We start from the raw sequence: 20,869 nt of genomic DNA, 5'->3' as shown, positions 1-20,869 counted from the left end.
TATTACAAAAACCTCAATTTAGGTGCATTTGGAGGTATTGAAGGAGATATAACATAACTTAATTTAATGAATAATGACTACCATGAATGCTTAGAAGGAAAGGCTACCTTCAATTTTTTTTCACTACTATATTAACCCATCATATCATATTAACGCATCAGAGCCAAAATATGCTAAAACACAAATACGTTTGCTCTTAGCTCATAAAACTTCTGATTAAAATTTACTCTAATGAATTAAAAGTGGTTAGAATTTCAATTAAACTTAGGAATGTCACTGCTGGAGTCATTTAGGACAGAAGAAATAGCATCTTTGACAGGGCAAATATGGGAAAACGCATTATCTAGTAATGGTAGGGAATGATGTTATAATGACATATGATTGTGTTTGTGAGGGCCCCCTTTTTGCCAATGTCTTCATATCTGGAATTGGGAATGACATATTGGTAGGGGAGTTATTAGACCAAGAAGTAAATGTGTTCTACTGTACAGCAGAATTAATATTCGTTATCAGGAATCCCAGTATCACTGGATACATTCTGAAGTCAGAATAGTTGGAACAGAAATCTGGGGGACAATATTCCACCTAGAATTTATCGGAAATAAAGATATGAGGCTGTCATCCTGTACTAAACTTGATGAAAATCACTTTAAAGTTCTGTCTTCTTGTGCCTGCAAGCATCTCTAAAGCTTAAACAGATTTATAAGTTGGAGCAAGTAGACCACTCCTATTACTTTATTATTTATATGGTACTATGTATACAGCACTTTACACAAAAGAGGAGTGGCAGGTCCCTACCCCAAGGGGCTTATTAAGACACAGAGAAACAACCCGGGGAGGGGGGAGATGGAGGCATGGGTAAGCAGGGGAAGAATATGTGACTATTTCAATGCATATACTTTGGCTTTGTTACTATAAGGTAACTTAAGGTAATGGGGCGTGCTGACTGGTGATAATGGGGGTTGCAGCCCAGCACATGGAGGGCCTCAGATTGGGGAAGGCTAGTATATGGACAAGAGGGATGATCAGAAAGGCAGACAAGCATTCTGTATACAATCAATCCATGAACAGGGGAGCAGTTCTCTCTATGAAATCCATGCATTGATTGGATCATCTATAGTGAACGTGTGTGTGTGTGTGTGTGTGTGTGTGTAAAATTGTATATAGATGGGCTCTGTCTGCATGATGCAGAATACAAAATCTGGGTACAGAGCTTATACGTGCACTGGCTCTGTGCAAACACAATGCATGGTAGTTGGGAACAGGTTCCCTCCACAGGTTGACAGTATACAGAACTGTTGTCAGAAAAGGGGTATGGAAGTGTGGAGATGAAAGTGCTTGGTTTCCTCATATATTATGTTCTTGCCTGGAAATTTAGACCTATTGGACACAGGTTATTGAAGCAATAAAACATGTAGCAGGTGTGATAGTACCACTGGAACACATGGTGATATTACTGGGATACTTGGAAAGCCAGGGTAGTAAGGTACAAACAGCTCTGACATGTAATTTGTAGATTTCTGCTAAAACTTTGGTAACATAAAAATAGAACAATAAAAATTAATTCCAACACAAGGGCAGTAGCTATGTGAAACATGAACTGTACTAAGGTTGTTAAAACTAACTAGTGTTATCCAGTTCAGAGAAAGAAGATGAAACCATGTAGGGCTTTTATGGAAAGATAGTTTATTTCTCCAGTTCTGGACTCAGGATAATTAATATGAAATTAATCCACATTTTGTTTATAAATATTTATATTTTGTTATGTCTGAAATATAAAAATAATTATTAGCTGTGATTTTTCATTTTTTCATGGTATGTCTTCTTTGAATACTTATTGTAAGAAGATATTTTGATTTTTAAAATTCTTAAATAGATTAAAAAAAACAAATAGACACATCTGACTCGATAAATAGTGTCAAATAATAAAACAGTTTAAAACTTGTCAAAATAACAGCCCAGTTCATACTATCATCATCGTAAACCATAGTTTAGATAATAAGCAATGAGCTACAGTGATTCTTGGACATAACCCCTCTCCTCCTCCTCCACACATAAGAGAACACATTTCCTGTTGTGGTTTATTATAACCCTAGCTAGTTAGAGCAAACTATGATCAAACTAAAGTAGAAGTTTTCACTCTGCTCCTTTTAGGCCCAAAGGACCGGGTTGTACAGACAATCTTCTAAACCAGCCTTCCCCAACCCTCCAGGTACATTGGAATATAATTCCCATCATCCCCAATCAGCATGGCTAATGATGGGGGTGATGGGAGTTACAGCCCAACACATCTGGAGGGTACCAGGTTGGGGAATGCTGGGTTAGATGATCATCTGAACTAGGCCTACAATTCAAATAAAGTTCAAGAATACAGTAAGATTGGAATCACATTTCCATTCTATTTGACAAAAAAAAAACTAAGAGCCCTTTGATCAGAAAAAACATTAACTATTTCTGAGGGTCCACACCTATGTAACCCCCAGTAACTTTGAAAGTCTGAAAGAAAATACCTTTCACAAGAAAAACATCAGCTATTTTATGCAAGCAGAATTTATAAACTAGCAGTACAGACCTATGAATGACTAACAACAACTATATCTTAAATAATTCCCTTTCATTTTTATCTATTAATTCCAGGGAAGCTGTGAAACATTTAAACCAGTGCCTGAAGGCAATATTGGGATGGATGAGAGCAAACAAAATTAAACTTAATCATGACAAGACTGAAGTATTGTGGGTAGGAAAACTGACTGACTAGTCTGGATGGAGGCTTGGTCCTAAATGGAGTTACACTCCCCCTGATGGACCAAGTATGCAATGTGGGAGTTCTACTGAACTCAGCACTAACTGGGGAAACTCAGGTGGTACTAGTGGCCAGAAATACTTTTAACCAGCTTAGGCTGGTATGCCAACTGCAACCCTATCTGTAGACAACATATCTTGTTTCAGTTATCTATGCTCTATTAACACCCAGCCCAGATTACTGTAATGCACTGTACATGAGGCTGCTTTTAAACATGGTCTGGAAACCTCAACTTATATTAAATGCAGCTACTCATGTACTGATAAGTGCTAGGCAGTTGGATCATGAGAAACTTATATTGTACTAGCTGCCTGGTTGATAGTGTGTTTCCATGCCCAATTTAAATTGCTGATTGTTTAAAGGCCAAACCAGGGGTGGACAACTTGAGGTCCTTCAGGTGTTTTGGCCTACAACTCCCATCAGCCCTTGCCAGCACATCCAGTGTTGAGAGATTCTGCCTCAAGAAGACCCTAAATATTTACCTGTTTACCTTGGCCTATAATTGAGTTAGGAGTTTATTAGGTGCTGTTCTGGTTTAATAGTGTTATCTAGTTTTAATTGTTAATTTTGATCTTTTATTCTTATTATTTTTATCATTGTTTTATTGTGTTTTGAAATCTTGCTGTTTGCTACCTTGGGGGGTTTACCCTAACAGGCAGCTTATAAATCTTTTAAATCAATAAATCAATAAAATAATCAAATTGTGGTCTTTGCATCCCCAACACCATTTGCTAAAGCCCTTACCATGCTCTCTCTCATTGCCAGTTGCAAGCAGTTATTGAAGAGACCACGAACTGAGGACACATGTACAAACAAGAAATAAATAAATGCATAAGGTGCTATGGATGCTGGACAGACAAAGCAACAACAGGATGGATGGATGGATGGATGGAGTATTAGATGACAGAGTACCTGGCATAATCTCCACAGCAAAACTGGGCAAAAGATCAGCAAGTAGCCCTGTCCTGCCTAGAAAAGACAGAGGAAGGGAAAGAAGGAGAGGTTAGTGCAGGAAAATCACTCCCCATCCCTTGCCAGAATATAGCTCGCTATCACTATGATATGATAAGGCCTCCATGCGCTGTGTGACAGGAACGAAATACTTCAGGAAGTTAATCACCTTGGCTTTAACTATTTCCCCTGAGCTAGGCAGAACATGATAAAATGGTGGTTGTTTTATATATAAAATGCAAAGCAAGATAAGAAAGGTATATTCCATAAATAATTGCACTTAAGCTTATACGACAATAAATTTGTTCATCTTAAGATGTGGCAAAACTCTTTGTTGTTTTGGCTTCCAATTATTTTCACTGGTCAAATATTATATAGACTTTTCAAACATGCATCGGTTGGATGGATCTTAACTCCAATTCACAGTGAAAGCTCCCTGGTCTGTACATAAACAGGATATATCCCAAAGCATTAGCTGCTTACATTTGATTGGCCTATGTGGTCTCTGGATGATCAGAGGCTGGTGTGAGAAACACAGCTACTATGTCCAAATGATTCAAACAGCTTTGGATGGTGGTGGAAATCACTCAACACTGCATTTTTCACTTTAACCATGATCTTATCAGTGCTTTAAGGTGCAATACAATGCGTGTTTAGACAGAAAAGTTCAGAGGTTGTAGCTGTGGAAGCTGGTGGCTCCAGTTTCGGAGGGACGATGATTCTATTCTGGGTTTTACTTAGAACCAGCCAGAGCACTAAAGTGCTGTCCAAGGTGCTGAACCCATTTTGAGGCTAGGGTGCAGCACCTTGGATACCTCCTTTGGAGTTCTGGCTGGTTCTAACCAAAACACAGAATGGAATCACTGCCCCTCTGAAACTGGAGCCATCGGCCTCTACTGAGTTGTAGGGCTTTTTTCTGTCTAAACATGCATAGGACTGCACCCTTAATTGCTAGAAAAAGTCTAGGAAACTTGTATACTAACTTTTGAAGCATCAATTTTCTTTTCCAAACCTTATCCCTAACACAGGGTGCTGTTTTCAGGCACACCTAAAAGCACCCGAGTAAACTAAGGTTGGGTTGACCCAAGTTGCCACCAACACAATAATGCAGATGGGCATACATAGACAGTACACTTTTACTGTGTCAAACTATTTCTTTTTGTAAAGTGTGACTCAGGTGGTTTCCATATCAACTGGAAGCAATCCATTTTGGGCTCAATGCAGAATTTATGACTCTTAACTATCCTAAATTCTCAAAAGGCACAGGCTATATTCTAGGCCAATGTGGATCCTTTTTAATTAAGAAATGTATGTGTACATGAAGCTTAACATGTACAGGCCAGATATACCCAATATAGCAGAGCTTCCTCTGGCTACAAAGTGTACCTATTCTGTACCTATTTCAGATCGTTATTGATGATGTATTTAAAGATGTGTAAAGAGAGAGCATTCCTGCAGAGCTCACTGGGAAACGAAGGAGAAAAAAGTACACATCACTAATAATTGCATAATGGTATGTAATTGTAATTCGTGTGCAACATGTGGATGTGATTGTAATTCACCACTACAACACACCTGTGCATTTTTCTTGTGTATGTGCACATGCTTTGTTGCATAGAGTCACATTCCATGACATTTAGAAGCCAGAGTGGAAGAAACTCCTCAAACTGGGACTCTGACAGCACTAAGGCAGAAAAGTGTTATAATCAAGCAGTGTAGAAGACATATCATGAACTCCAACAAAACATTGGAGTGAGGGATTTACAAAAACTAAGAAGAAGAAAAGACAAAACAGATGCACATGCACAGTACAGTGGGCTTCCCAATACTTCCCATATGCCTCTTTGAGGTCAATATGTGGGCAACTTCATTACAATTATACATCTAGGTAGATGTACCTAGATGTACAATTATACATCTACGTAAACTCTCTCTCTCCTCAAAGCTTAATAATTTTGTCCCTAAATGTTCTCTTGTTGTATTTGGCAGGTTCTTTAAACAGTTTCAGTGAGGCTTTTCTCATTGGGACTAGACTGGCTGCTGCACTGCAATGGTACTTTCAGACACAAATGTTGGCCTTATAAGTTCCCTGTAAAAAATGTCATATTGGATATTTTCTGGTATCACTGCCCTTGTCATAAGACCGACCACATGATTTGTCAGGAAAGGGGTCTCCATGTTCTAGAAAGATTTCCTTCATCTTTAGAACGTTGGGGGGATACTGTGTGAAGAGTAGCAGCAGAGTCTGGGAGAAGCGTCTTTGGGTAAGGAGGAGAAATGGCTACACTTGATCAGGGTCTGGGGTTCTAAAGGAGCTGGACTACTCACTTTACTTTTCACATTGTTAACAGGCACTTTTAACATCAGTTAACATAATACAACCTTTGCATTACTTGAATTTTTGAAATGCATAAATGTTCTTTTTGAACTACACAATTTTTCCTGGTACTGTACATGTTATATCTGGTTGCACATTTTTAAAAAGCCCTGTTTCCATGATTTCTTGGAAGCACAGCTGATACAGTGCAGAAGAGAAGAGAAGAGAAGAGAAGAGAAGAGAAGAGAAGAGAAGAGAAGGACACTGCTATACAAAACATGGAACTAGCTTCAGTGAAAATATATGTAATTTCATCAGAGTGGCAAGTGGTAACATGAGCAGAGTTGAATATTACCAGCTTCTTCATGTATGTTCACATATATTTTGTTTGAGCTCTTGATTAAATGGTTGCATTAAGCCCTTTGACATATAATTCAACTGTTACCTCTAATGTCATCCTTAAACCTCTAAGTTTCTTAATTGTCCACAAGTCCTTCCTCACAAGAAGCCATTCTAATGTCAAAATTATCATGTGGGTTATCCACGTTTGGAGGTTCAGTGACAGTGACATGTTTGTTGGCACAGAAAGTTCCACAAGTGCACTGTGGAATTTAAAAAATGACAAGAAAGTGAGAGTAATTGTGAATACAATGTTACACTGGAACTTGCTCTTAGCAGACTAAAAGCACAATCATATGCATATTGAAATCAATAAGACTTATTTCCAAGTAAGTGTGTATAGGATTGCAGCCCAAATAGAGTTGAATCATAACAACAGTCCATTTTGCTTTATGTATTTAATTAGAATTCCTTCATGAGAAAGGGCAATGTTTTTATCTAGATGGCTAAAGGCTTCACCACACAAGGCTTTTTATCCCACAATTTATGGGGCTTTGTTTCCAGATTCTTTGCGGGATTAAGATCAGCTCCTTTACGTGGGTGGACACATACTTTGATTACGGGAGTTCATTTGTCTGCAAGTTCTATATGTTTCATTATATAGCCACTAGATAGCGCTGTTGTATAGCAAAACTGCATAATTACACACTGCTGATATAGTGGATTAACATTCCTTATCTAATTATCTCCAATCTCTTTAAACCCAGGTTAAATGTCAGAGAGCACGGGAGATACCCTGGAGGTTGACAACGTCGTGTAAAGGACCTGCAAACTTCCATGAATGACAATCACGAGCATGCAGTAAAAGCATCGTGTAGAAATGCTCTAAAAGAAGGTAGAGACAACTTGCTGCTAACTACAGAACAAAACTCTGCATTCAATACAGTTGCTTCTGCATTAAACCAAATTAAGATTAAGGACCATCAACTGGAATCAAATTTCCTGTAACTCTAGTTTTACACTTCGATAAAAAAGGGAGTTATACTCAGTCTCAGTATCATTACTTCATGCACTATGTATAAGTCACCTCATGACTGTCTGCTTCCAAAATAACAGTAAATGTACTCTACATTCTAGCAGTGTTTTGCTACCTGTTGCAATTAATCAAAGCTGCCCTTTTATCATTACTGTAACATCATCAATCCTGAGTGGCTCTCAGAGCTATAGTGGAAGATAAAGCTGATCCTTCAGGTAATGTGTTCATGTTTTCTTATAACAAGATTTTTTTTCCATTGCCATGCAAGCGGTGTTTCCTTGCAACTACTTATCAGGGGCTAACTACATGCATCACTCTTTTTCCTACAGGAAAGCAGCTTCAGGAAGGAGGTTTGGAGTGAGTGGAGAAGCAACAGAGGGAGGGGGTGCTTAACTCTTTTCACTCTCACTGCTTTGCCATTCCAAATCCCTCCTTTTCTATTGCACCCCTCCCCAAGTAAGGTCCCAAATATTTCTTTCAAGAGGCAAACACATATTTGACATCCCGTTGGAGGGAAGTGGCTGTGGGGCACGCCTGCATGACAAATTGCAAGTATTAAATGGACAGGAGTCCTCTGCATTTGGTCACCCACTGTACTGTGACAACACCACTACATTAATTATCATACCAGTAACATCAGTGGGTTTAGAGAGGGGAAGGCATCTGGCTGTTAAGGCTTTTGCAATCCCTCTTACTGGGGGACAGTCACTAAGGGCAAGCTAGATGAGATACAGGGGATCCCTGATCAGATATCACAACATTTCCTTTTTTCTTAAAAGTAGTTGCAGGAGAGGGGGGCAGTTTTGGTCAGAACTATGATGAAGAAGAGGGCTTGTTTATTTGTTTCCCACTGTGCCCATTTTCTTGATGTAAGTGTGCCCCTCAAAAGCTACTATTTGGCTTGCTGGGAAAAGAAAAACATACTGGTACCCGTATATTTTTCCAATAGGTAAAATAGTAACTTCCAGAGGAGGGGGGAATATAGACTAGAAAAATGGCATGGGAAACAGGTAAAAAAGCAGATTCGGTTTTGCCATCCTACTTGCTTCCCCACAGCTGTGAAGAAGAAGAAGAGATGATGATGATGATGATCGGAGATCTCCCACATCTCATTGTTACAGGAGATCCTGTATTGTCATAATTATGCATAATCATACAAATTTTAAACATCAATTGCACTAAGGATTGGTCTTAGTGATTTCTGGCTTTCAGATACATAAGAAAATAATAAGCAAAGACTCTAAACAGATAATAGAGGGGGTTTTTTCTACTTGGGCAGCTGTTTCCAGCAGCACTGCCTGTATGAATACCTGGGCAATGTCAGATGTACTGAAAACCTGATGTGAGTGCATAGAAATCTGGTGAAATGAACATTCTGAATGCTCCCAAACTGTGTTCAGTACTCTGACCTCCAAAACAAAACAGATCTGGTAGCCACCCTAGCTGTCCATGTTTTCTAGAATGTCTGAGCAAAACAATCAAATCAGGCTGAATTGCCAAGGACAATGCTGCACCCTCCACTCCCACAGAAAGTTTAATAATGGGATTCCAGAATACCAACAAACTTCAGACAAAATACACACCCTTCCAAAGACTGGGTTTTTTCCTCTAGTCTCACAGATTTCTTCTCACCCTCCACTCCAGCCCACTGTCCCATCTGTCAGGGGCATTTTTAGAGAAGCCTCACCTGGGCACAGGCCCCAGATCTTTTTTGAGCTGTGCCCCGGATCTTTTGAGCTGTCTTAATTGCCATTTTTTAACATTTTCCCATTGACTTGCATTGGAAAACAGAAGCACATAACTTCTGTTTGTAGAAGACATAACTTTTTTAGTTTGTATGATAAATACATGGAATTTGGAGACCCGGTAGCCCCCATGGAGCTGACTGAACAGGCCCAATTTCAAGCAGTTAGGCCCAGTGGCTTTTGTGCTAGCCACAGGTTAACTTGCTATTTTCAAGAAAATGTGTCAAAGCAACAAGCTATAATTTTCTTGGTCTTCCACACAAGTGCATGGAATTTCGAGGCCTAGCAACCCCCATGGATCTGACTGAACCTGCCTGGCAGCCCCTATGGAGCTGACTGAACCTGCCAAAGTTCAGACAGTTAGGTCCAGTGGCTTTTGTGCTAGCCACAGGTAAAATTTGCTTTTTTCAAGAAAATCTGTCAAAGTAAAGAGCTATAATTTTTTTGTGCTTCTACATAAGTTCATGGAATTTGGGGACCTGGCAGCCACTATGGAGCTGACTGAACTTGGCAGTGGCTTTTCTGCTAGCCATGCGTAAAGTTTCCTTTTCTCAAAAACTAAAAAAGTAAAAACTGACAAGCCACACAGGAGATTAGAGATCCTAATCAGAAGGTGTTTAAGGTGACCATTAGGAGGTCACTATCCCTAATCTCTGGTGTAGGCTTGTTTTTGTTTGTTTTTTGAGGTGCAAAAAACCTCTCTCCCCCTACTTTTCTGCTCTTATATGCCCACTGTTGGGTTCTTGCTTGCAATGACATTTTGAAGATGGAGAAGGGAAGAAAGAGCTCCATGTGAAATACTGGTATTTCACACAGAATCTGATTTTACTGCCCCAAACTGGAACCTTTGGCTTCTGCAGAAGTTTAGTAGCTTCAGTACAGCAAAGGATCCAGTCAGCCTCCACAAACTTCTTTCTCCTCCTCCACTTTAATTTCTCCTAAATAGCTGTAGGACTCAAATTATTCCAAAAGGAGGGTTAGGACTATGTGGCATCACGATCGAGGAACTGCTGAGGCTTTTAAATAGGTTCTACAGTTTTAGAAAAGCTAGAAAAAGCCCTCAGCCACCTCACCTCATAAAGTTCATTTAAGTACGTGCAATCCTTAAAACCCTCCACAGCCTCCTAAATTCCTCTGAAGTACTGTCTATCTGAAAGGAGCCACTTGGCTTAGGGAATTCTCTCTACCCTCACCCCACCCCCACACATTTTCAATCACCATTCTTCTTTTCTTCTTCCCTCCCCTATCCTGTTCTTTCTTTCTCTTCTTTATTCCACTCAGAGCATACCTTGGGGAATTCTTAAAGAAAATTCTCTTCAGTGTGCAACAGAAGTTCTGAACTGACTTTATACAAACAGACAAGAGGGTTGGTTTGTCTCCTTCTCACTCAAGTCTTTGAGAAAAGTGGGTTCACATGGTTGCAGAGAAACAAATCTGGGGTGTTTTGTTTGTCAGTTGCCATCATCTAGCAACAGGAAGGACTGTAGCTCAGTGGTAGAGCACATGCTTGGCATGCAGAAGGTCCCAGTTTCAATCCCCAGCATCTCCAAGCAGGGCTACAAAAGAATACTGCCTAAAACCCTGGAGAACTGCTGCTGCCAGTCAGTGTCAACAATACTGTGCTAGATGGACCCAGGGTCTGACTTCCTATGCTCCTATGAACAGAGAGCTTTAATAAAAATAGGAGGTTTGGGTTTGTTTTTTAAGTGGAGGGGGGATAAACACTGCTAAATTATACAATCCTATGTATGCCTACTCAGAAGCCCCATTATGTTTAATGAGGTTTACCCTCAGGAAAGTGTGCATAGGATTCCCGCACAAGTTATTTTTGCAGGGAGGTTTTCACCTTGATGTTCTGCATGTTTACTCAGAAGTAAGTCCTGAGTTGTGAGCATGGTACTGCAGGCTTAATACACTGCCTACCCAATGCCATCTAATGTATCGACTACCCTTTCAGCTCAGTCCTATGCATGTTTTGTAATTTGTTTTTTGTTTTTTTGTAATTTTGCATGAACTCTAGCTTCAGTGGTAAGGGAAAGGCACTTGGAACATGCTCAGAGTTTCTCTATAACTTAGCCCTAGTTTTGAAAACAGACTCATTGGCTAAATCCTGGTGAAGTCTTGGCACAAATTAAGTTAAGGGGAGGAAGATACAATGAGAGCTTGTGCATAACAAGGAGGAGGTAGAGGAGAGTTGCACAAAGCAAGACGTCTCTTTTTATGAAGAGTTGCTGCAGCATGGTAGGATGAGGAGGGATGGTTGCATGGAGGGGAATAGAATTAGTAGGGGGAGATGTAAGTGCTCAGTGGTGAAAGAAAATCATTCTGCATATGCTCAGAGGCACTCTATATTTAAGAACATAAGAAGAGCCGTACTGCATCAGACCATGGTCCATCTAGTCCAGCGTTCTGTTCACACAGTGGCCAACCAATGTGCACGAAAAACCCACAAGCAGGACATGAGTGCAATAGCACCTTCCCACCCATGTTCCCCTGCTACTAACATTGGTGAAATGTAAATAAATTCTAGTAATTCTAAATTTGCATGCATGTATATCCTTCAGAAACTTTGCGGGTTTCTTGCCTGGGGGACACCTCTAGTGACCTGTGCATTTTCATACAAATTTACCCAAAAACTATTGGGGAAGGGGTGAAGGGAAGGGAAAGCAAATCATTCCCTCCCACAAATTGGAGAACTCCCTTTCCATATGAACTGCTGCACCTATCCTTCTGAAACTTTGCTGGTTTCTTACTTAGGGACAACTCTAGGCTGTCTGTGATTTTCAGAACAATGGTCCACAAGGAACATAGGGAGATAAGTATGTCCTCTTTTGGAGACCTCAAAATGTCAAGGCTACCCTTGCACAAAAACCCTTGTTTTTTTCTGAAATTTGGCAGACATGATCTCCTCTGATGGGGGAATGAATCCTGAATTTTTTATCCAATTCTTCCAAGTAATAAAAATGCTATTGGTAGTTCCCTTTAAAAGAAAATCAAAATATAAATCCTGCACCTATTTTTCTGACATTTGGCAGGTGTAATCCCCTTCTAGGGGACTACTATGCCTGAAATTAGCATCCAGTTCTGACCAACAGAAAAAAGTTACAGGGTTTTTTTTTCTAATTTTCCATGGTAGGCAACAGGAAGCATTAAGACCCATTTTTCCCAACCTTGACTCAGGTTTGGTGATGAGCTGAGGTGGTCCGACTACAAATTGGCCTGAGCAAAAGCGGGATGTTTTCCAAAACACTGAATCAGGGTCTGAGTTGAAGTGGGGTGGGGGGACAGTGCACACTTCTGATGTACGTATGTATGTATGTAATCTATACACACATACATGCACACCACACACACACACACACATAAATATATATATTAGAGGTGCACTTGACTTGGATATATATAATACACACACACGCGCGCGCGTGTGCAAATTTGTGTAATGGGTCTGTGCCCCAGATCTTTCAAGAACCTAGCAATGCCCCTGCTGCCTATTGTAAGGAATTCAATCTGTAACGGAATTCACTAAGCTCTCTTCTTGGTAGCCAGCTCATCAAAAGGCAGGGCAAGAGGCCATGCCTAAATCTGAACCTGCGTGTTGATTTGAATATGCCAGCATGCTCCCCTATCCACTTCAAACAAAAAATAAAAAAACACAATCATGCCATCACAACCAGCTTTCAGCATTTTGATTTTTTACCCACAAGCTGAATTAATTCAATGATGATAACCCCTCTTCCTACTAGCACGTAATTCTCCCCCTTTACAGAACCTCCCCCTGATCCTAGTTTTTAATACCGGCTGTTAAGTAGGCTGCTGAAAAACACTACAGCTGACCCAGCCGCTCTTGTTCATACCAGTGGTTTCCACAGCAACGGCAGGGGGAGGCAACACATAGGCCTGTCATGAATGCTCGCTAATTGAAGGCCAACTTTCCTCCCACAGGGATGAGCAACAAGTGAACCAAAAATATATAACAAGAGAGGACAAAAGAACACACTCTGGGTGGGGAACGAAGAGGTCTAAAAACCTCTTGGAGATTTGTAGTCAGAAAGTGGAGACCTTATGCACAGTTAGAAGTGAGATCATTCAGACCCAAGACAACTGTGACAAAAATATTTTGTAGGACTATTGGGGGGGGGGGGACAGAAATACAAGGAGAAGGGTCAACAAATGCAAGGGTTGCCAGATTATGCAGGGTGGAGTTGTAATATTCTTCAAAGCAATCTCCCTGAAGCAACTCACAAATCTATTCCATTCCACCATTCAGTTGCTGATTTCTATCCAACCACTGTGATGCAGAACTGAGCATACAAACGTGCAGCTGCTGAGGTTGCTTCTACACTGACCCTTTTCTCTGGAATTGCCATTCTTTGTTCACTCACTTGTTATGGAGCATTTAAATAACAGGTGCTTCCAGATGAGGCTTTTTATTGTGCAATCACACTGCCTCAGTCATGGAATTCTATGGGGGGTCTGGACATCTGTGTCTTCAATTTGTAGCCCTCATTTGTTTTCCCACCACTTCTTCCATCTCTTTTTTTTTAACCAGGAAAATTTTGTTATGGAAGAGAAGACAGAACAGCTACACAATACCTTTTGATTGTTAGTGCTAGTAGCCCTCTGTCTGGAAGCACCCAACATCATGGTTAGCCTGTTACATTCCAGTGTTTTCTGTGTTGTTCTCCTGAGTTTTTCACACCTGATTTGTGGCTTTTTGTTTGTTTCTAATAAAGTGAAATTACAGCATCAGCATGACTAGTGTGGACAGGCAAAGCATTCTTGAGGTTTTTGAGGACTCCTTTGCCTTAAACACTTTGTATTTGCAGGTCCAGTCCATTTAATTGCTTTCTAATGAGTGTGGCTGATGGAATTACTGATAAATAGCCTATGAATGGCTCTTTCAGTAGCATCTCTTAATTGTCCCAGTTTATTTATTTGATTTATACCCCACGTTTCCACCAAAAAAATGGTGCTCAAGGCAGTTAACAGTAATAAAACCAAGATTAAAATAAACTTAGTTAAAACAATCATAAAAACATGCAAAAATAAAATATAAACACCCCCCAACCTAATAGAACCCGCTTCAACAACAGGCCAGCTTACATTCCAAGGGCCTGCTTGAATAAAAACGTATTTGCCTGCCAGTGGAAGGACGGGAGAGAGGAAGCCAACTAGCCTTTCTCAGCAGGGAGTTCCAGAGCCTGGAAGCAGCCACTGAGAAGAATGCTGTCTTTCAGATAGCCTGGTCTCAGGTTGTATAGGGCTTTATAGATCATAACCAGCACTTAGAATTGTGCCTGGAAACAGACTGATAGCCAATGAAGCCGTTGCAACAAGGAAATAATGTGCTCCCTTTCACTGACCCTAGTCAACAGTCTGACCACTGCATTCTGGACTAGCTGAAGTTTCTGAACACTTTTCAGCCACCTGTAGAGTGTGTTACAGTAGTCTAAATGGGATGTAATTCAGACATGCACAACCATGGCCTGATCAGACTTCTCTAGGAACGGTGCAGTTGGCACACTAACCTCAGCTGCGCAAACACACTTCAGAACACCATCGAAACCTGGGCATCCAAGTTCAGGGCTGAATCCAGGAGTACACCCAAACTGCAAACCTGAGTCTTCAAGGAAAATATAACCCCATCCGGCATAGGTTGAATTTCTGTTCCCTGATCTGTCTTTTGACTAACCAAGAGCACCTCTGTCTTGTGTGGATTAAGCTTCAATTTGTTCATCCTCATCCAGGCCATTACTGACATCATTTTTAGAAATGTCAGTTTCTATCCCAGCAAGGTTGAAGTTTTAATCGCTGACCTCTTGTCATCATAATTTTCTTTTCTTTTTTTAAATAGGAAAAAGTGCTATTAAAAACATGAAAAGAAAAAATGAGTGAAAATCAGTAATTAAAATCTTCCACTCCTCACCCGCACTGAAGAAACAGAAACTGACATTGGGACAATTAAGAGAGGCTATTTAAGGGGCAATTAATATATTTATCACTACTTCTTCAACCATGATCATTACAAAGCAGTAAAAGACTGCACCTACAGGGAGAAAATGTTAATTGACCTTGACAAGAATCTTTGCTGAGTGGGACTTACTTTTGAATCAACATTATAGGAAGATCTTGGTTACAAGGAAGGGGAGTGCTGGATGGTATAGTGCAATACTTAGTGCTTATGTGGTACCTCCATTTTAATTCCACTTCCAACGAACTGAGGAAAAGCAATGCCTCTGCAGCAATAAAGGACTCTAGTGTGGAAGGAACATAAGACTGTGAAGACAGGGTAAACAAGAGGTAACCCACTTTAAATATCTGTATTCTAATCCCAAGAAATATCAGAGATATTGCAACTCTGAAACTTACCTCACTCCTAAAAATATTGCAGAAGACTTGGAACAATGGAAGCCACTAACACTTAGTCTATGAGGGAAAGTAAATGTCCTTAAAATGAACGTGCCCCCTTGTATTATATATGTCCTCCGAGGTCTACCTGTGACCCTGTATCCACGACAACGGAAGGAGAAGTGAAGGGAGGCTTACCTGCATTTTTTCAAGGAGTTGGCTTTGGTGCGCTTTGGTCTACACAGGTCTCCACGAGCGAGTGCACCGCTGCAGTATAAGTTGCTTCACAGAACATACTTCCGGTTGGGGTGGGGGGACTGGAGTAAACATCATCAGACTGGCAAGGGCTGCTCAACCAATAAGAAGCCTCCTCCCACCCCCAGTCCAGGCTCTCCTTTTCCTTCCCCTGATACTCCTGTAAAGTGATGGATGGAAGCTTAGCCTCATTGACCACAATGGGAGTTACTGAGGAGACCCCTTCCCCAAGCTATGCCCGATTCCACCAATTGTTTTTTATTTCTCCCCCTCTAAAACCACTATCTCACTTTGTCACATTGCGTGATAGAGCACTTGTGTGAAAGAGCAAATGTGTGATAGAGGCATAGAGACATGAAAGAAATCACCTGTCCAGAAAGGAAGAAGTTAAAAAAAAATCACACTTACAAAGGGGTTTTCAATGTCACTAGGTCACTATCACACATTTGTCCAACAATAGCTATGCCCCCGAATAGTGGAATAGTGAGGTAGTGAGATAGGGGATATAGGTACTGCTAGACAAATGTGAGATAGTGACATACTGTGATAGCGAGATGGGGGGAGGTGTAGGTATTGCCAATAAAAGCGCTATTTTGGTTAGCACTTTAATTTTTTAAAAGTTAGAGGCTGCCCGGAGCACACCTATACTTTGTGGGGATGGGCACCAGAGTTTAGCGATAGGCAAGGTTAAGTAAATGTCATGAGGTAGCGCAGAACTCTGAAAGCCAGCTCTGAAATGGCAGAAACAGGGGGAAAACACAGGTAGGGAAAACATTGGGGAAACACCCCTTGACTGGGGTCAGTGAGGTGAAAGACACACCCCTGGGCAGGGCTATTCTGCCAGAGTAAATGCGGAGGGTGGTGCACACCACAACAGAAGCACAGACAAGCCAAATTAAGGAAAACAATCGGACTAAAAGTAGTCTCAGAAGAAGTGGCTTTTCAGTGTGAAACTCCGGAGTGGCTGCAAGATGGCCACAACGTCATGTATCCCTAATGACATCCAAATGCAGCCAGCTCAGAGTAAGTCACTTGTGAAGATACCCCCTGTATATCCCCAGGAAATTCTTTGCCCAAATAGATGCATTGTTTCAATCATTTATATGGGGAAGTGGTCAAAGGCCTCGCATTGCATATAGTAAATTACAGCTACCAGGGAATAAGGGTGGATTTGGTCTTCCTAATTTCAAAAATACCATAATACCTTTATGGTTGCCCAGGCATGGTATTGGACTGGAGAGAAGTTGGGCATAGAATGCCCTGAATGGCAGAATTAGAAAGGCAGAAAATAGCACCATTAAAGGGGTGGATAGCCCTAAATTCTAACCATCTACATAGGCCCCACATATATAGCCCTACCATTATGGCTACAAAGAAGGCATAGAGGGATTTGGGAACATCTCTGGGCATTGACCCTCATTCACATGAAGATCTCACACTGTGAGGTAAACCCAATATAAAAATTGGAGGTAAATCAGTACTATGGTGCACATGGATAGATCTAGGAGTCCACACACTGTCACAGCATATTGACAAGACAGACTGCTTCAAAACTTTTGAAGACTTGAGTTGGAGTTCAGGCCCCCTAAAATTGCCTTTTGGCAATATTTGCAACTTGAGCATTGTCTGAGGTCTATGCTTGGTCCAGAGGCCCTTGCAGCATCCGAGATTCCTGGGGTACTTCGATTCCTGTGCACGGTAGAGTTATTTTCATGGACACACAGATTTCGGTACTCTTATGTTAGAACTGAACTGGGTCCTACATTACATAAGTTGCTGATCAGATGGGCCACTGAACTGGAGAGGCCACTAGGTACATCTTAGTGGAACTATATCCTCACAAACATCAAGAACTCTTCTTTAGATTTGCAGCTGCAGTTAATTCAGCAGAAGATCATCTTGCATGCACACTGGACACATGACAGATTTTTCCGGCTGAACATCTTGGAGCACAAGTAGTGCTGGAGATGCTCTAAAAATGGAGGCACCCTAACACACATGTCATGGTCCTGCCCAGTTATTACCCCTTCTGGCATGAGGTAATGAAACATATCAATTTTGTACTGGATACAGCACTGGACTTTTCTGCTTATAATCTGTTGTTGGGATATTTACTGTGCAGTGGGATATTGGAAAGGGACACAGACTCTGGATTCTATGGGCAGCCTTGGTGGCCAACCAAGCGTATTGTATTGAAGAACTGGAAGTCCCCTACTACACCGCATATAGAACAATGGACAGAGGATCTCTTGGACTTGGCCGTAAAAGAGAAAGTAGGATTTAGCAGGCAAGAGGCAAGCAAAAACTATCTAAGTATTTGGTCCATGTTCTTGGAAATGTTTGATGGTTAGCCTAGATCTCTGATGAAATATGAAAGCTATTATTTGAAAGCCACCTTCCCTCTTCCTTCCCCACTTCCCCATTGTCTCTTGTGTATTTGATTTGCTTGTTTGTTTTTGTAAATCTGTATGTGTGGCTGAATTATATGTTGTAGAGTGAATGCTAGTTGCTGTTAAAAACACAGGGTTACTATTGAGGGTGGGGAAGGGATAGGATACTTTTAGAGAGATGTGGGTGGGTTGGGGAAACTGGTTGCTGTTCATTTGTTGTATTAAAAAAAAGAATAAAAACTTTAAATAAGAATTTAAAAAGAATGGGACAAGGACTGCCAGCCAGGGGAGGTGACAATGATACATGGTAATCACACTGCTGTCATCAAGCCACGTCACTTCACCCTTCAAAATATTGCAGAAAGATGTCCCTTCTTATGTACCCCTTCACCAAAAATTATGGCTCATGCTCTGGTCATCTCTAGTCCATTGGCTACTGTAATGTTTTCCTCTCTGTTGCTGCTCCTTAGCTGTCTCACCCTGATCCAAAACTGTGTGGTCAAAGATCACTCACCTCTCTTATAACTCTGACAATATGGCACCCTTTCCTGAATGCCTATGCTGCTTTCCTGTCTGCTCCTGGATCCAGAACAAACTCTTCATCCATAACTTCAAAACCCTCCATGGCTTTGCCCTCCCTTATCTCTGCTCTCATATCAGATCCCAATAAATCCCTGCCCATTTCCAGTTCCATCACCCTCAGCCTTCCAAAGGTATCCTGCTCCCTCAGATGACTCTGCCCTTTCTCCTTTGGGACCCAAGACACTTTCATGATGTTGCTTCCTCTCTTCCTTCAAATCTCTCCTCAAATCCCCCATTTTCCATCACGCCTTTGGCACAACTCCTTGCCCTCATTCCCCATTGAAACTAAGCCTAAGGAGGTGTAACTAAACTGAATGCATATTCTTCCCCCATCTACCCTCACTTCTGTCATCGTCCCCTCCCTCTATTGCCTGCTCTGTGTCAAATTTTAGGATGTAAACTCCCTGGAACAGGGACCTATCTTCTTGCCTTTACTCTTTAAAGCTCCATGTGTTCTGATGGTGATATATAAGTAATAACCATGAATGGATTATTGGTATCTACACTTGCCAACTCTTTGCTTGTAAGCACAAGCGTCCCCAGGAAATACTAGGCAAGGGCTGTTTCTCCTATTACAATGCTGCCGAAGTGATAAGAAAAACTGGACCTACTTGGTGGTCTTTTGCTGCACAATAATAAAAGTACCTAAGGACTAAAAATTTCAGGACTAAAAATTGCAACCCCTACTGGTGTCCAAACTTCTTAGCACAACTAAATTGTCACTGACAGAGTTCCAACATCACAGCTTCTAAATGGGGTTTCCTGCCCTAGAGGGTGCATTCATACAAACAACTATGAGCACTGCAGTTATTTTAGTAGGAACTAAAGAATAAATATCTCACTCCAAAAGAGGGAGCTAAACCCTCCCCTCAGGACTGCCTCTATTAAGGGGCAACTTCCTTAGGTTAAATTATAATCTGAACAAACCTTCAATTCCTGCACAGAAGTGAGCAAGGACATTTATTCTGCCATTTCACCTATTCCCGTAATTGTACACTGGGAATAGATCTCAGTCTGGCACTTAACACAGGTGCCAAACTCAATTCAAAATCAAAAGCAGGGGAGCACAGAGTAGGAACAAGCTGGCAAGGGAAAATAGCATGTTAAGCTACCCAGATAACAGATCATCCATCTTCGCTTCCTGTTTATTATTGTTCTTTCTCACTGGAAAGGGAACTGCAGACATTTGATAAATGGATTGAAACAGTAGCATGGTTTTTCAGTGGCTTTTCTATAAACATCTCTTTATCAGCGAGGGCTACAACCCCTCCTGTTCTCATGTGTCAATGACTCACAGCAACTATATTCCTGCTAGGCTGACTAGATGGCCCAGTTTATTAGGACTGTCTCAGATGGCTATATCCAAATGGCAAGTCTGTCCTTGTTTCAATATTAAAAAAAAAAATCTAGGACATGCCGTCTCTTTATTCCCACTGCACTGCTGATTATACCTTTCATACAAGTACATCTAGCAGCTGCCTCTCGGACACTTCCCTAAATGCACCTGCTGCCTCTCAGCAATAAGCGGAAGTTTGAGTCATACAAATAATCAAGGTGTAAAGTGTAGAGCAAGGCTTACAAAGAAGTAGCCCATGCTGATTTACCTTCAAATATATGAGTGCATAAATCTGAGAAAGGAACAGATACAGGAAAGTTAGTTACAGAATTAAATTAAGGAAAGATATACTGACTTCAAAAGTGGAGGAATAAAAGAGTAAGACACAACACACACACACTTGGGGAAGGATGAAGAGGAACAGTAAAATTATTACACAGATGGTAAATGATACAAGAAATAAGGTTATGGAACCAGGGAAGAATACAAGTGCTGTAAGTTTGGGAGATTGGTCTAGATGTCCTCAGGAGATACCTTCTAACTGTGTGGTTCTTGATTCTAAGATTCCTGTAAATGCGTTTTCGATTGATGTAGTTTTCCTGAGCCATACGTGGCCAGAGCCTTAAGCTTGCTAATAATCCTGGCAAAGAATCCAGTACCTTCTTTTCTTAAGGAACAGCCAACTAGTGAACTCAATGGTTTTCTCTACACTAGGCTTTTTATCCTGCAACTTACTGGGGCTTCTGCTTCCAGATTTTTTGCGA

At 41.0% G+C, this 20,869-nt stretch overlaps 1 protein-coding gene across 2 annotated transcripts in view; it reads right to left on the bottom strand.

The window, feature by feature from the left end:
* Nucleotides 1-20,869, bottom strand: part of ILDR2 (immunoglobulin like domain containing receptor 2) — a 59,817-nt gene that overhangs the window by 14,375 nt on the left and 24,573 nt on the right. Inside the window, exon 4 of one of the 2 annotated variants that reach the window (XM_084843449.1) lies at nt 3,716-3,772. The exons of the other annotated variant lie outside the window; for it this stretch is intronic. Coding sequence (XP_084699575.1) covers nt 3,716-3,772 — 57 coding nt within the window. The remainder of the gene's footprint in view (nt 1-3,715; nt 3,773-20,869) is intronic. 2 annotated transcript variants of the gene reach the window in all.

Source organism: Heloderma suspectum, chromosome 3 (genome assembly GCF_057233095.1).
Source record: "Heloderma suspectum isolate Gila_16-S chromosome 3, 16-S_ref, whole genome shotgun sequence".
NCBI lineage: Eukaryota > Metazoa > Chordata > Lepidosauria > Squamata > Helodermatidae > Heloderma > Heloderma suspectum.
The sequence above is the reverse complement of the archived record's forward strand: the minus strand, read 5'-3'. Positions and strand labels throughout refer to the sequence as shown.